The 17853-nt window shown below is 37.8% G+C and overlaps 1 protein-coding gene across 4 annotated transcripts in view; it reads right to left on the bottom strand.

Annotated features, from left to right (window-relative positions):
* Positions 1-9919: 9919 nt before the first annotated feature.
* Positions 9920-17853, bottom strand: part of ANO5 (anoctamin 5) — a 72849-nt gene continuing 64915 nt past the window's right edge. For all 4 annotated transcript variants that reach the window (XM_083350708.1, XM_083350710.1, XM_083350711.1 and 1 more), the window contains 2 exons: positions 16226-16331; positions 9920-13265 (listed from right to left, as the gene is read on the bottom strand). In XM_083350708.1, coding sequence (XP_083206834.1) covers positions 13041-13265; positions 16226-16331 — 331 coding nt within the window. In that variant the 3' untranslated portion in view covers positions 9920-13040. The remainder of the gene's footprint in view (positions 13266-16225; positions 16332-17853) is intronic.

The following is a 17853-nucleotide window of genomic DNA, read 5'->3' as shown; positions in this document are numbered from 1 at the left end:
GGATTTCTGCATTATTCTTTGCATCTTGCACTAGGAGATCTCTTTGCTAGTTTAGTTCATCAATGTTGGTCAGTTCTGCTGAGGAATCATCTACATTAAAAAAAGGTAAAGGTTCCCCTGCACATGTGTGCTAGTCGTTTCTGACTCTAGGGGCCGGTGCTCATCTCCGTTTCAAAGCCGAAGAGCCAGCGCTTGTCCGAGGACGTCTCTGTGGTCATGTGGCCAGCATGACTAGACGCCAAAGGCGCATGGAACACTGTTACCATCTACATTAGAGTCATTCAAAAAGCCTGTGTATTTTGCAGACACCTGCTGGTAACTTTCATATGCTGCAGATAGACGACCTATAGAGCCTTTTAATTCAACAGGATTATCCTTAAGGCTCAGCAAAACTGACATACAGTATTCAGTTCTGTTCCATAGTTCTGACAGATTACTGGAAAATTCATCTCTAGTTGCCTCATAATCTTCTCTGAGTTTCTGGGTTGGTTTTATTGTACACTTGGGTTTTACAGCAGGATCTTTGTACAAATCAGGGTTGTCTGGTCGAACCAGCTCTTCTGAATCAATGGGACACTCTGCCATGGCTAGGATAGGTACAGAAAACTTCCTAGGTATTTTTAACTAATTCGGTGAACTTCGCTCTTTGACCACCAGGGGATGCCTTCTGCGTGGTTAGAGACTTCAGGGAAGTTTACCCTTTGACCACTAAGGGGTGCCTTCTGCATGGTTAGAGACTTCAGGGAAGTTCACCCTTTGACCACTAGGGGGCACTCTACATGTGCCTGGGGACAAGGCTTTTATTTGCTGAGCAACCACCGGGATGCTGCTTGCGTAAGTGGGTACTTCAACAAAGTTCACCCCTTGACCACTAGAGGTCACTGTTTGGAAGCAAGCCTGTTATTTGCAGATCAGCCACTGGGGAGTGTGCTGTTCTGCATGAGCAAATACAAGCCTGTTATTGTCCCTAACCTTCACTTGGACATAAGGTCAGCCAAATTGTTTCTTCTTAGGACCACAAGTTGTAAGCCAGTCTGGAACTCTTAAGGAACTGCTTGTCTGTATTAAGAGTGTCAACCGTAGGCTGTAAACTGTGCCATTAACAAAGTTTAATTTGCTCCTTGTTTCTTTGTTTAGAGCTAGTGGGACTGGGTAGGATTGCCTTGCTTTAGGCCTTTAGTTGCTTGGTAACTTAACTGTAGGCTTGCTGAATAATCTCTTTTCTGGAGATTCAAAACATATATTTTAGGATTGTTAGCTAAATTACTTTTTTCATATAATGATTTCATGGCTTGTCATAAATGTGAATCAATTCCTTGCTCTGTCTATACAAGCTTCACATGTTGCCTGCTTTAACATAAATCCAAGTTTGCTGTTTACTTTGCATTCCAAGGGTAGGGCCCTCTTTCACTGAGCAGTAAACCAAGGGCTTGGTTGCCAAGGCAATTAATTTTTTTATGGCCCTTTATTGCTGCCCTCAGTGGTAGTGTTAAACAAAGGGAGTTTAGCAAACTGACACTTTTTCTCCCCTTTATAGTAAAATTCAGCTCTGAACACAAATTGGATTTGCAACACAGGATTATCTGTGATCTTTCCAGTCAAATTGGGGAAAAGGCAGTTTTGGAGAAGACAGACAGGGAAATTTTGATCCTGCATTTGATTTCACAGAACTTAAAAGATTACAAACAAACAGTCTCTCTTTGCAATTAGGAACATTGTAGCATTCAAGGTAGATTTGAGCAGAAATTTATTTGCATTTCAAAGTCTCTCCAAATTACTGTAAGATGCTGAGTAAAAATTCACTGGCAAAGAGACAGTAAGATTTTAACAGGCCTTTTGGCTGGTCTCCTCAGGAAGACAGGAAGAGACAATTCACAGAAAATCAAATCTTAGAAGCATGGCTCTGTCTCTTGCAGAATCAGCTGGAGAATGGCAAATTAATCATCTCCTTTTTTATTGCAGGCAGGCAAGGAGTTCAAACTGTCTTTTCACTAAGCTTGCTTGCAGATAACATGCACATATATGTATTGCAGACAGAAGGAACTCAAATTACGTCTTCTGACTATTCTGGATCAAACTGCTGTATTGTGATTGATCCCTTTGTTAAGACCCCTGTGCTGGTCTTTCCAGATAGCAGAACTCATGAAATACCTTGATCATCCAGGAATACTTTTATTTGCATGCAGATGAGATTACAGCAGACAAGGTGTAAACAGATGATGTATGGACAATATTCCAAAGTCAGAAGACGGTAATTACGCACAGCGTCTGCACGTGTGTCTGCCAGTTATGAAGGAGCACATGTGTGTCTCCCAGTTATGGAGGAAGACAGCCTCCAGGGAGCAAGAAGGAGGAAGTCCATCCCAGAAAAGGGGAGGGAAGAGGAAATACATCATAGGGTAGGAGGGGGTCTGGCTGCCCACATAGTAATTTCCCCAAAACAGCCATGTGGTGGCAGCACAGTTTGTGCAATGTATTCCACAGAAATGTATGAGCAGGTCACCTGAGACCTTTTCCCTCAAACTGTAAAAAATTTCTAGGTTGCACATCCTTTTTAATGCCTATTAACCAAGAGGGACATGGTGGCTCAGTGGGTTAGGACGCTGAGCTTGTCGATCAGAAGGTCAGCAGTTTGGCGGGTCGAATCCCGAGTGCTGCGTAGCAGAGTGAGCGCCTGTTACTTGTCCCAGCTTCTGCCAACCTAGCAGTTCGAAAGCATGTAAAAATGCAAGTAGAAAAATAGGGACCACTCCGGTGGAAAGGTAACAGCGTTCCGTGTGCCTTTGGCGTCTAGCCATGCCGGCCACATGACCACGGAGACGTCCTCGGACAAGCGCTGGCTCTTCGGCTTTGAAACAGAGATGAGCACCGGCCCCTAGAGTCGGAAACGACTAGCATGCGTGTGCGGGGGAACCTTTACCTTTAGGTTGGTAGGTAGGTATATGTTTGTTTGTATGTATATGATTGTTGTATATTTGTGAAAGCCACTGTCTGGATGAAACTCAAGAGCATCTGGAAGTACCTCAATAAGATGGCGCCCGAAGATAAGCTGCTGAGAAAATGCCTGAGGTAGCAGCAGACATGGAAGTAAGATCAAGCAAGGGGAGTTCCATGGCAAGACAATGCCTGCATGGGATGTACCATTGTCAAAGAGGTGAAGTGGCTGACACTGGGAAATTCTACCAATTGCTGGAAAGAGCTGGACTAAAAGATAGCACTGAGGCACTGATCATAGCAGCACAAGAACAGGCACCAAGCACCAGATCCAGAGAAGCAGGGGTCTACCACATTAGAGAGGACCTGAATGCAAATTGTGCAAAGAGCTCTCAAAGACAATCCAACACCTAGTGGCACGGTGTAAGATGCAGGCAGGAACAACATACACTGAATGGTACAGCAAACTAGCACACATTGTGCACAGGAAATCTTTAGCTAACATCCGCACAATGCATGGGCTAGACCAGGGGTAGGCAACGTTGGCTCTTTTATGACTCATGGACTTCAACTCCCAGCATTCCTGAGTCAGCATTTCTGGGAGTTGAAGTCCATGAGTCATAAAAGAGCCAACGTTGCCTACCCCTGTAGACTTTCCCAAGTCCAGATGGGAGATTCCACAGATCATGGAGAATAAGAGGGCTTTGATCTCGTGGGACTTCAGATTCAGATAGTCAGGCAGGCTGGCCAATCAACCATTGTGACAGAAGACAAGGACCAGTGATATATGCAATGGTGCCAAGCGACAGCAACATCAGGAAGGAGTACAAAAAGCTGAAAAACTACCAGGGCCTGAAGGAAGAACTAGAGAGGATGCAGAAAGTAAAGACCAAAGTGATCCCAGTGGAGGTAAGAGTGGTCAGGACAGTGGCTCCTTGGGAAAGTGGCTCCAGCAGATCCCAGAAACAACTTCAGAGCTCTCTGTCCAGAAGACTGGAGTGCTAGGAATAGCTAAGATAAAGGTCAGAACATATGTATGTATGTATGTATGTATGTATACATACATACATACATACATACATACATACATACATACATACACATTTGGAAACTCTAAAAGGAATTGTATTGGTGATTCAGTCTCTTTGAATGATTTGAAATACTTCTTCCCAGGTTTCTTGTCTCCTGCCCATCTCCTCCAGCTTTTCTTTTGATGTCTATTCTTCCTTCAATTCCCCTCCAGCCCTCCCTGCAATATCTCCCAATTTACTTCTACTGGTTCTTTTTGTACTGTCGGCAGCTTTCAGTAACATTGACCATACTATTCTGCATCATTTAATAGATTTGAGAAGAGACATTGCTTTCCTCCCCACCTCCACCATCTCTCAGTAGATTCCAGCTAGTGTCACTTGCATAGACTTCCTCCTTAAAGCTTTCATACAATCTCCTTCAATGCTTATGTCTCGCAAAGATCATCAGATGAGTTAGAATTGCAGTAAGTGTCAACAAAATAATTTTTCTCTATCGTTTTCAATAATGCTTTCTTGGAAGGTCTTGCCTGCCGATTGGATGATGGAGAATGAACTGAATCCTGACAAGACAGAGATGTTTAATGTGAGAAATAAGTCAGAGAAATGAAAGATCTCCCTGTTCTGAACAGAGAAACATTCTCACTAAAGAAGCAAGTACACAGTTCAGCCTCTGCATCTGCGTTGGCATCCAATCAGTTCTGCTGGTGCAGCATCTACGTTTCTTACCGAAAGAAAATGTCACGTTACTCTGTGATGTTGACTTATGCAATGTAAAGCCACAGGAGTATATGCTAACAAGTAGCATGTAGTTTTTTGTAGCAGTTAAGGCATCAAACTAGAAACAGGAGGACCACCAGTTCTAGTCCTGTCTTAGGTAGAAAGCCAACCAGGTGACCTTGAGCCAGTGCCTCTCTCTCTGCTCTAGGAGGAGGCAATTGCAAGCCACTTCTCAAAAACCTTGCTGAGAAAACTGCAGGAACTTGTCCAAGCAGCCTGAGAATTGAGCATAATTGAAAAGTAAAATATATATGCTAGCATAGCCCCGCCCCCCAGGATGACACTGATGGCACCTAGCACAAAACCCAACTGTACCCTAGGGCCCAACATCAACCAGAAGATCTCACATCTGGTTATCTGCAGAGCACAGTCTCCCAAGAATTTTCAAAGACTCAAGGATATCCACAGCCCCCTCCTCCGCCCCCTCCTTTCGCTGGACTTTTGGGCGATACAAAATCTGATACTGGTCAGAAATAATTTCCAGAGAAATACACACTCCTCCTGGCCACACCAGTTATTAACCATGTGAAATCAGCATCCTTATTCATGAATGAAGGCATTATTACATTATCAACCTAGCTTTCAGCAGCAGCAATGCCCAGTTCCACTAAAGACCCAGTAACCAGGCATCAAGGGTAGAAGGGGCCAGGCAGCAGGCTGCTTTCGAACAGCAGAGTAGAAGTATCCCCAAGTGTGGCCTATCCCAGGTTTCTGCCATACCTTCTGCTATCCATCATCTTTGTGATGTTCCTACCTCTCAGTTAACCCCTGCTCTGCTCTTACAATCCACTCGCTCCTCTCAGGCCCTAGTGCAAATGTCCAGTCCATCCCCAACCAATACCCTGACAAGCACTCTTCTCCCCCCACCATTTCCTCAAGTAATCCAGATCTGGCCACACCACCCAAGTACTTGGTAATGTCAAATCAAAAGCAGGATCAAAAGCAGAAAGCAAGCCATAAAATTCTGTGAACCAACTTCTTACATTGGAATCTGTGAATCAGGGTAGAATAGAACTGAACAGAAGGTGGAAGGGATCTTGGAGGTCTTCTAGTCCAGCCCTCAAGCAGAACATATACTGCTTAAGCAGAACGTATACCATCTCAGACAGGTGAATGTCTAGTCTCTTCTTAAAAATCTCCAGTAATGGAGTGCCCACAATTTCTGGGGGTAAGCTGTTCCACTGGTTGATTTTCCTGTCAGGAAGTTTCTCCTTAATTCCAGGTTGCTTCTCTCTTTGACCAGTTTCCAACCATTGTTTCTCATCCTTCTATCTGGTGCTTTGGTAAACAACCTGGCCCCCTTAGCTTTGTAGCAGCCCCTCAGATACTGGAACACTGCTATCATGTCTCCTCTATTTCTTCTTTTCTTTAGACTAGCCCAAGGGTAGGCAACCTTGGCTCTTTTATGACTCGTGGACTTCAACTCCCAGAATTCCTGAGCCAGCTGGCTCAGGAATTCTGGGAGTTGAAGTCCATGAGTCATAAAAGAGCCAAGGTTGCCTACCCCCGGACTAGCCAAACCTAAGTCCCGTAGTCGTTCTTCATGTTTTAGTCTCCAGGCTTTTGATCATCTTAGTTGCTTTTCTCTGAATTTTTCCCAAACTCTCAACATCTTTTTTGTGATAAGGTGACCAATTGGCTGCAGTATTCCAGGTGTGGTCTTACTAGGGTTTTATAAAGTGGTAATAATACTTCGCGTGATCTTGATTCTATGCCTCTGTTTATACAACCCAGGATTGTATTGTAAGATAAGCAAACACGTGTCATTTCTGAACTGCACATAATGTACGTATTGAGATTATTTAACAATAAAAGAAATCCAGCACAATATTTATGCATCTCTGGAAAAAAAAATAACATTGCTCTTATTTTTTACTTAGGACACCAAGATTAGTATCTGCGAGGATTCTTTCAGGCTTCCTTTGTCAGACTTCCATTTGTCTTCTTCCCACAAACTGAAATGACATCCATATGTGGAGAAGAGATTCACGTTTTATGCAGCAGTTGTCTACTGCAACTATGTACTGCAGATACATAACACAGAGAATTTCTAAACACCCAGTGGCTATGTGCAGAGGTGGAGGGAAGTCGCTTAGCTTACTCAGAGCTACTTGCAGTTAAAAAAGCTACGTCACCTGAAAAAGACAAGTCCACGATAAACACTGCAGAAAACCCCCACCTCACTTTGGTTAGTAATGTCTCTTCCTTCTCTTTTGAACACTTCTGTTACAACAAAGACTTCCATCATTGCTATCGTTCACTGCAGATGAAGCAGGATGAGAAGCTAGACAGCAAAAGTAGATTTGATAGAATCAGTGGGTGGATCTGAGGATCAAGAACAACTTATGAGGGAATGGATAAGAAATAAATAGGATTGTAATTCTGGGGTGTTGCTTCTTCCATTATCACAGATCCAGAATTTGGGATTTAGAATAGAAACAGAAGCAAGAAATAATGCAACCTTAAAACTCATATTGTTCGAATTCTATTACTGTGATAAGTAGATTAAAAACAAAAAGCAAAACAAAACACAATCCAGAAATAGCTTCTTCGACAATATGAACATAATACACTTTTTCACTATGTAAAATTTTACTGCTTTGCTGTGTGCTAGACTAGTAGTTCTCATTAACCACACTATAGCTAAATGTTTCCCCTAATTGGGGGGTCATTAGGTTAATTTTCCTAATACTAATTCATTAACTCCTAAAGAGTATCAACTTCACCTACATGTCTTGCAAATTTCTTTGGTGAATTTCATTAACATACATTACTGTGCAGTACTATAAAATCCCTCATGCATTTTGCTGAGATCTTTTCTGATATTTTTAGAGCCATGGAATCTTAATATGTCTTACTATGTTAAGTCAGTATTCACAGAAATCCAGTATCATTCTCCATGTAGTTATCTGGACATAAACAATTATTGTTCCTTTACTAAAACAGATTAGCATTGGGCTAATCTTTCAAGAGATGCTTTGTTCGTGCTCTTTTCTGTTTTATAAGTTCTTTTGAGGGATTTGCACAACTTTCATCCACATATGGTCTAGCAGTGCTTGGTGTTTCCTAAGGTATTCCTTAACTATACCCAGCAACTGCCCTTCTAATTATGTTAAAATTATACTTTGAATTAGAAATACTATAAAGAGAAAAGTGTTATCAGTCAGATAAACTAATGAAAGCACAGTGACTATTTTTCCCCCTCTGTAATTGCAGGGAAACAAAGGAAATCCTGTTTTAGCTATTTTCCTTCATTATTCTCTTGGGCATGGATTGATTTTTCTGTTCTGTAATGAAAGAACCAGGAGAACAGCATTCAGAGTAATGCAAGTGTAGATTAGTATTGTCTTGAGTACTTACTGCCCTGACCAACAGTTATCAGACCAATAGTCTGGTGATATCGCTAGTCTAGATATTTTAGATATTTTTTCCTTGAATTCCAGCCATCATAAAGGCTCATTGCTTTTGCAAGGATGGGCAGAAATACCTTGTCAACTAGGAATAGGGGAAAGGATTACTGAATTGTAAACAGGATTGCCTATCAAAGCCTGGGTGATAGCTGCAATCACGTGTATAACACAGTTGCAGCTGCCATTTTGATGTTTTACCTCCTCTGAACATGACCTGAACATAGCTTATCTCTAGTTTTTCATTACCTAGAAGGATTATCATAAGGAGATTTTTTTCAAAGATTAGTTTAAGCAAAATGCTACCTTTTTAGAAGATGACTGCACAATATTCAACTCTGGGTAGAGTCCTAAAAACCTTCCTAAAGGTGCTCCAGAACTATATTGGTGAAGAACTGTAGATTTAATTTCTCAGTCAGTATCACAGAATAAGCTGAACTTATTTGCCATTGATAATGTCCTCCCTCCCCCCAAAAAACTTACTGAATTATATGCATTTTGAATCCCATTGTTAGCAACAAAGAAAAAAGAATCCCACTGACTGTATTGCAGACCTTATAATACCACCGATGTATTAGAAGTTTTATATGAAAGAAAGGACACAGATCTCCTCAGCTAAAAAGCAAATATGTTTGGGGTCTATACATCATATCCTGTATACTATTTATCCAAGGAAAGAGACATTCCACATTAAAATGAAATACTTGGTAGTATCTTTATTTGGATTTTTCCTTAATTTTACTCACATATAATAATGTAACATTTTTCTCACTGAACAATAGCTATTATTACAGCCATTGTTTTAATAGAGATCCATTAATTTATAAAATATTTATGTGTATTATTTATGAGTGGGTCAAGATTAGGTCCAACATGCACCAAAGGATATTCATAAGTATTCTGCTTAATTTTGGCATGTAGTACATGAGCTCAATGTGGTTTGCAATGTTTGGATAGGAATGCAATTAGTATTAAGATGGATTATCTGAGCAACAAAAAAACTTAGTGACCATTAGATGACAGCAAAGCAGTACTTTAAAGTTAACTTTGCAGAACAAAATACACATATTTTCAACCTATCATAAGATGGTGTTTGGATAGTAAGTTGTATGGGCCATGGGACAGTATGCATTAAAACAACCAAACAAAAGATGGGAGGTAAGAAATTTGTCTACAGCAATCCATCCTAAAATTGTGCAAGTAGATGACAAAACGTATTTAACTGGCAAAAGGACACTGACAGAAGTGTACCATGTTTGCAAGTTTAAGGCTACATAAATCTGGATGACCACTAGAAGGCAGCAGAAAAATACAAACAAGTTGAATTCTGGTACTAAGAGAATCTAATCAACCGGATTTTTGAACTTAGGTCTGGTAGCCCTAAAATTGGCACCTTACTCTCTTTCACTCTTTTAAGACGTGTTCCTCCTCCTTCCCATTGTTTTCTTGAAAACAGCTTGTTAGGAAAATTCATGCCAATCAACGAATCAGCATATAGCCAACTTCTGTAATCAAGACTTCTGCAACGGATGCCTCTAGTTGCAATTCAACACACACCAGAAAGTGATTGTCAGTGAACATAATGGGACTCATAGATAAAAACATATAGATCAAGGAATAAAGTGATAGCACTTATGTACGAATTAAAAACCAATTACTTTTTTTTTTCAAATGAGCCAAGGAAAAGAATTGTTCAAAAATATATACAGATACTGCTCTGGCTTTGGGACACACTTATAACTCACAACAGCAACAGCAAGCCATGAAATAAACACTTTAAGAATAAATTTATTTTAAACATTGTTTACCCATTCCACTGTTTTCAGTGATCCTGGACAGAGGGCAGAGAAACAATAAGCATCTGATTTTGTGAAAATCATCTGAACTTGTGAAATAACATTATACGGCGGGATATGACACAATCACATACTATTTCATTCCTCTTTGCATCTCATTCCTTAAAAAAACTCAGTGTAATACAAAATATTTAGAACGGCACATTAAAAGTCAAACAAACCCTATAAATGTTTCACACCTGAAAAATGAAGAGAGCTTTTAATGATAATTCATTAAACCAGGATAGTGTTGGCTGTTTGCTCCATTCCGTTACAAAGTATTGTGAGAAGGACTTACATATGACATTGATATAAATATTGCATATTTTCCATTTATAAGAACAAAGAAAGAACCAGTGATGTTATGAAGTTATAAAGTGGCTGATGGCTACATACTGTATATAGACATTTGGTAGATTGCAATGCATCTTTGGCAAACTGAAATTCACATTACATATCTTTATCTTAGCCATGCATACATTTTTGCATTAAAATGGTTTTCTTTAGCACATTAAACTAATCATAAATAGAAACAAAAGATAAACAAGGATGATAAAAATGATTCAATATCTGTGAAAGATAGAAAGGTTAGTTCTCAGTACAATTCAAAAGACAATAATTATTGTCATACTATTTTCCCAAACATATATCCAACACCATAAATTATGCATTGATTCTATGACCTATGCATAAATAAGATACTGGATGAGATGATGATGATTACTGAAATCCAATCTTTGTAAGAATTAGGCAGCTGATCATCCTAATCAGTACTCTAAACACAAGTTATAGCATAGTCCAAAGATTTTCTATATTTACATATGAAAAAAGATGGAAGATTCTGCAATATAATTGATACCAATTTTGAAATATGTTTTGAAATCCAAATACTACTTTGCTCTGAGGCTTTGTTAATATTATTCAAAACCTATAAAATGCTTCAATTCAGAAAAACCTGAGCAAATAAAATTAGATGAGAGACAGTATCATTGTACAGGGTCATTTTTGGATTTTGTACAGTTTAGGCAGCACTGTAAGCAATAAATCTGGGAATAATGCTGTTTCCATCAATCAAAAAGAACATTTTCATTAATTAAATTTTTTCCATAGTATTTGGAGTGTATAATTTTACCTTTTTATTATCAGAAAAGTCACATGCTGACTGGCATTTCAATATTTAACAGTTGATTACTACAAATACTTCATCATCATTAAATAAGCATGAAGAACATGCTTCATTTTGACTGACAAATCCAGTAACGTTTGTATTCCTTGATTACAATTCAATTAGATTATAAAAAATTAACTCAACTGGAAGTTTGCAAAACTTGCTCCCGTGTGGATAAGTTACTGATAGACATGACTGAGTAGAACAGCTGCTAACCTCATGATACCTGTGAACTGAATTGTATATCACATTATGCTATATGATTAACAGAACTAACATTTTCACATCCATTCTTTCTTTCTTAAGTGAATATACACAAGGCACTAAGCAATGGTAAAATAAATTTGGCTATAAAATGTAGTGAATTTTCAAAAATAGTTGCAATTTTTAAAAATTATATAACAAAACAAGAAAACAAAATGTAAAAGGCTTATAATTAGTTTCACATTCAAAAGACATACAAAACTGATAAATAAGACAATAAATCTGCAAAATTGTTTTAACATATCCCTTTTAAGGATACGTTCTTTGACAATACTTAAACAATCACGATTTCTTAGCATTGGGACTCTGACTATAACAATGTGCATAATATTTTATTCCTTAATTACTAAGAATACATACTCTTTACAAAGAAACAGATCAACTTTTAAGGCAGAGTCACATAAAATGGCTTTGTTGACAGCCCTTCTTTAGGTATTTGAAAATATACTATTTTAATATTTAAGTATGTTAAAATAGCCTATTAGTGGACAAAAATTCATATCGGTTCAGTGGTTTGGGTTTTTATCAAATAATTTCCAACCTAATTTCCTATTAATGTTGGTTTTGAGTTTTGATTTAGAAGGTAATCAAATTCTAACTCTACCCTATTGAAAAATAATCGATAATTCAATTATTTAAGCCTTTAAAAGCATGCAAATAGACTGTCCACCCCGAAAAGGCATTTAAAGGTGCATATCTGTGCAACAGAAATGTATTCGTGATATGTGTAAGATTTTCCAAGTATTAAATGCTTGAATACCTTATGGAGACCAAAGCTTAAAAAGAACACAATAGCTCCTATGGGCAAGCAAAGAATTACAGAATAGTACTTCTTTAATACTGAGCAAGGCATCTGATTTTCTAACATGTTTAATTTACCTCTTGAAAGAAACTTTCCAAAAAAGCTTCTCTAATAGATATGTACTTGCTTTGCTAAATCCTCTCAATTGCACCAAAGCTAACCATTATTAATAGGCTGAGTATGACTTTAAATTTAGGAACAGGCATAGTAAAATGAGAAAGGCCGCCATAATCTGTGGTGTTCTTTTAAATCCCAAGACAATGATAAAATAATACAATTTCCTTTCCATCTCTAGCACCATGGGTTGGCCGTGCAATAAGTGGAAGACCTCACGTCAGACTCTTGGCCTTATCATTTGATTTATACCCGCATTCATAAAAATCTGGGTTGGGAGACATTTGTATCTTTCTTGGCAACTCCCCAAACCTAACCAGGGGCAAGCCCTTTTTACTCTTGGCAGTTTAGGACTTTGAACTCCTGCTTACGTCACAGAAATCTGGGAACTATTCATTACAAAAGCACTTAAGATAATAGTATTTACAAGAAAGCAGAATCTTACAAAGACAAGGGAGTAGAAAAGAGAATGCAGTGCCATAAGCTGAAGCCTTCAAAGTTAAAGGAACCCAAACAAAAGGGGGAATAAAGGTCTGTTGACTGCCCAACAGTCAAACCATATTGTCTCTTTCCTAAATATTTTTAGGATATAAGATTGGTTAAAAATACCAGACAGCTTTCAAGGCATACTGTGGATAGAGCTCACTGGAGATTCTGGACAACAAACTTTCACAGGCTGGAATTCCAGGCAAAGAGTCACTCTTCACGTTACATGGCTTCTGATAACTCCACTATTCCTTCACTAGCTATGACTTCTTTTTCCATGCTGGCACAGGTCCTACCTTCAATCAACTTCTGTTTCAATTTATTGAGTTCATACTCGTGTAAGATTTTCTGTGTTAAGTATTTCTCACGTTTTATTTTGGCCTTCACCTCAGATGGGACATCTGGAATCATCCAGGCCACAAAGAATTTTACAATGAAGACAACGTGCTGGAAGAGAACGCAAAAGAGAAGAAGGCATAAAAAAAGAGGCTACGGAAACATGACATCACTTCTCCTTCATTGTTTTAAATGTTTGCAGTATGTGTTTGGATAAGTGAAGTTTAACACCTCTGAAACATTAAACAAATATTATCTTGCTTTTGCCATTGCCAACTTTTGTGTACCAATTTTAATGTACCAATGAATTGGTTGGATAAGTGGTATAGTAACCAATAAAAGAAAGTTCCTACTGCCATAACAATTTACCTTGACTCAGTAAAACTTAAATGGCCTCTCTCATTTAAAAGCACTCCTCACTGAGTTCTTGACTCAGAAAAACAGAAGATACAAGCTTTGGAGGTCCACGTTCAATGCAAAAATAAAGTGATAACTGCCATGTTGCACATGCTAAGAGCAAATGCAGTTGTCTAAATACCAATCTTTATGTAATTAAATGGTCATGTGTAAAAGCAAGAAGACTGAGGAGAACTGAGCTTGCAGGACAATGCATCTACATCTGCATGCATGGTTACTGTGTTATAAATGTGCCTATGTTTCAGAGGGAGACTCTAATAAAAGAGTTCACATGTTCGGTGACTTTTAACACTTAGGCTGGCTGCTGAAAGAAGCCGGAAGAAAGGAGGCATAGAACTGTGGATGCCAAAATGACGCACAGTGATGTCATCATGCAAATTCTGCCTTTATGTGTTTCCATTCAAACATAATCATGCATATTTGTTTCCTTTGTCCTTTTTTTTTACTTCCTCCGCTAAGGATGCCAATGAAAAACACCATGAAAGCCCAGAAATTTCATGGTTAGATAGTTAGCGCTTTGTGCAAACCTATTCCAAATGCTACTTTTTGTCACAAGTCTCATTTCAAATACACTATTATTTATTGAGCACCTGAAATATTTTGTGGTATGCATGTGTGTATATACATGTGTTTGCACACGTGTGCGCACGTGTGTGTGCGCATACAACATTTTTTGGAAATTGTTTGCCATGCTGCTTCCTAAGGCTGAAATATAATGACTGGCCCAGAGTCATCTGGCTGACTTCCATGCTTAAGTCAGGACTAATATTCTAGCTTCCCATTATTAGTGAAGTACCAGAGATGCTTTTTCAAGAGGCAACTGGACTTTCCTGGGTTTTTTTTGAAGATGTTTCACTTCTCATCCAAGAAGTTTCTTCAGTTCTAACTGGGAATGGAAAGATTTATATTCTTTGCAGATAGCTGGTTATTTGCATTCTGTTAAGAGTCGTTGAGGGTTGGAGTTTATCTCTGCCCTCAGGCTCACCTAAGTAGTGCAAATGGGTGTGGCACACAGTCCTTTCAGCAGTTCCAAGAAGGCTCCACACCCATTTGCACTACTCAAATGACCCCCAAGTGGCCTCAATGACTCTCTAAAAGCAATGCAAATGACCAGCTTTCTGCAAGGAGTATAAACCCTTCCATTCCCCACCATCCAATCAGAGCTGAAGAAGATTCTTGGATGAGAAATGAAACCTTTTGAAAGAAAAGCAAGAAAGTCCAGTTGCCTCTTGAAAAAGCAACTTTGGGACAACCATGACCTGGATGACTGAGAATCTCCATGGACATTAGTCTAGTACCTTTAAACATTAAACTAATTTATTGATTTACCTACTTTCCTACTATTAATACATATACACATGCAGGTTCTTGTTTGCTTCATGCATCATTGCTGCTGCACAAGTTGCAGTAGTTACCAGTCATCTTCTGGCTGCAATTCTTAAAGTCCTTCATGGAATAATGTCGTGTTATTTGAAGGACCACCTAACTCCAATTATTTCCTTCTGTCTAGTATATTTGGGCAGCTTGAGTGCACACTAGCCTCTATCCATTAAACATTATCATCTTGTGGGACCAGAAAAATATGCTCTCTCTATTACAGCCCCAGCACTCTGGAAAGAAAACCCAAATCCCACCCCCAATATATGTATGGATCCCACTTTGCAAGTATTCTGAAAGTGTCTTTAAAATCTCTGTTCTCAAGCTTGGGATTAGAGGTTTTGTGAGGCCCTATTGAGTTTTTATTATTATTATTTTATTTAAGATCTTTTGTCCAGGATGTCTTATTTCTTAAATTAAGTATTTAAAATATTGTAAACCAGCCAGAAAGTTTTTGAAGTTGGAAGGCTGCAAAATCCATTACAGACCTAGCTTTTGTAGGTGCTTAGAAAATAATAGTATATAATTTAGGAATAATTAATGAGAAGTAAGTACTAATAAACAAGAAATAAAAATGAGACTTTATTTTTGTAATTTATTGACTTATAATTTCCATATTTTATAGTCAGCCATTCATAACTCTGGGCAGTTTTAAGTAACTAATTACTTCATAATTAAGGATCAAGTTGCACCAGGATTTAATTCACTTATTATATAAACATCCAAAATTGTTAAGAGGAGCAAAACAAAAAAAGTAATTTCTTTCCCTATCTAGTTTCCCTTAAGAAAAAAAAAAGATTTATTTAGAATTAATTAGAGCTTTTCTTACCAAGTATTCTACTACTTAGAAAAGTGTCTAAGGCCATTCAACTTCTATTTGTACAATAAAAATTAAGCAGGATAGTCTTCTTTAGGCCTGAAAACCTACTGATTTTTTTATATTAATATATCCTGTTTTCAAATGCATTCATTTTCAGACGTGATATATGCAAATCCCATCAGCACAAAGGCCAAACAGAATTTCTATGTTGTTTGAATAAAAGAAAAATGTATTCAACAATCATATTTGTTGCCATTTTTAAATGCTACTTTCATAACATTTTTTAAAAAATGTGTATCAGCAAGAGCTCTAATTACTTTCATATATAACCCCATATATACATGCATACACACACACACACACACACCTTTCACTTTAACTCCAAATTGATGCTCTAGCATATTAATTTTAGAAAAGGAGCAGAAAAACCTAATAATAATTATAATAAACATTTTACCTCCATAATAATTATAAAAGCCATTTTTGCAGCCAGGATATGCCAGAATTGCATTGTGTGCATGTACTGCTTCTCATGGTCTGGTGGATATCGATAATCCCTGTACCTGTTGAATATAAACATCTAAAGGTGAGGGGCTACCTTGAAACACGGAAGTTTACAACTGCTGTAGCATTTATGTTCATATAAAGCTGTCAGTTATGAGGGCTTATGATTCCTGATTTTAATATTTTTTTTTCTTCAGTACAAAATCTGACAAATGTTTCTCATTTGTTCAGGCATAGCAAAAGCCAAATGTGAGAATATATTTACCAGGAAAAAAAATACACTCATTAAAAGTGATCATAAGGTGAAGCTTGGATAACATAGTATGAAACATAAATGAACAATAGAATACAAGATGAATAGTAAGTAATAGGTTGTACAGTACAAACTGAAAAGAAAAGGAAAAATTGCTAAAAGTCAATCAAATGTATCGCACAGGACAAACGTATGACCAGCAAAGAAATAGAGAAGGTGGTCAGTAGAAAGCTATACCACAAATATGGCAACCCTTTCATGTTACACTACAATCCATGGGAAAAACCATGGAAAATCATATAACTACTGAAAAGCTATTCTACCACACATAATGAGGCATCTGTTGCACAAGAATGCTGGAGAGAAAGAAAACTCAGGCCACAGGGGAATATCTGTGCTTAAAAACAGTACACATCTAACTAATCTTTACTTAGGTTCTGGAAAAATGCGCTGTGCAACACCCATCCATGCTGATCTATGTGCATTTCTTCTTACAACAGCTTGAAATGATACAAAGGACAATCAGGGTGTTCCCATGAAAAAGCACTAGTCCATATCAAAATGAATGGGGAATAGGAATGCATAATTCAATTCCTTAAATTTTCTGTACTTTACTACAAAAAGATGAAGATTTCATTTGACTCTAGTTAATGGTGTAAGCTAGAATCAATATGGCAGTTCAGCAAACTTGTTTGGCAGAGAAAGAGAAGCGGGAGAGAGCAATATTAAATTGATTGGTACGCTTTTCGTAATTGATGGGTGTGTGCTTTTTATTTACTAATGAATGGGGGGGGTGCCTGTAGAACAGACCTGCACTAGGCAATTTTTAGATTTGAGGAAGGGGTTGTTATTCCTTTGTGAGAAATTTTGAAAATATGGTGTAATTTTTAAAAGTACAGTGTTTTCAAAATACATTAATTTTCTTAATTGGGGACATACAAACTCTACGTATTTTGTTGTACTTTATGACAGCAAATATGTTGTTTTGACTTCTGGAGGAAGAAGAACAACAAATTCTAGAGTTTAGCTTGAGGAGATGTAACCTTTTCAGCTATATTTCTTATCTGGCTGACAAAGACACAAATGAGTTACAAATTCAAGCCAAAAATAAACCAGTTCTTGAGTTCAAGGTTGGTTAACATAAATCATGGTTTCTAAACTAAGTTCAAACTCTGTGGTTTGCAAACAAAGTCTTTTATCTGAGATGAATTCAGATAATTAAGTGGAGCAAGCTGTGTCTTAGCATTACAAATGAATTAAAGATTCAAATAACTACATCTCCCTATTTCTATAATTGATACTTTTTATATTAATTACTATAAATGCAT

This window comes from Vipera ursinii (assembly GCF_947247035.1).
Source record: "Vipera ursinii genome assembly, chromosome: 1".
Taxonomy (NCBI): Eukaryota; Metazoa; Chordata; class Lepidosauria; order Squamata; family Viperidae; genus Vipera; species Vipera ursinii.
This window is presented reverse-complemented; position numbering and strand designations above follow the sequence as displayed.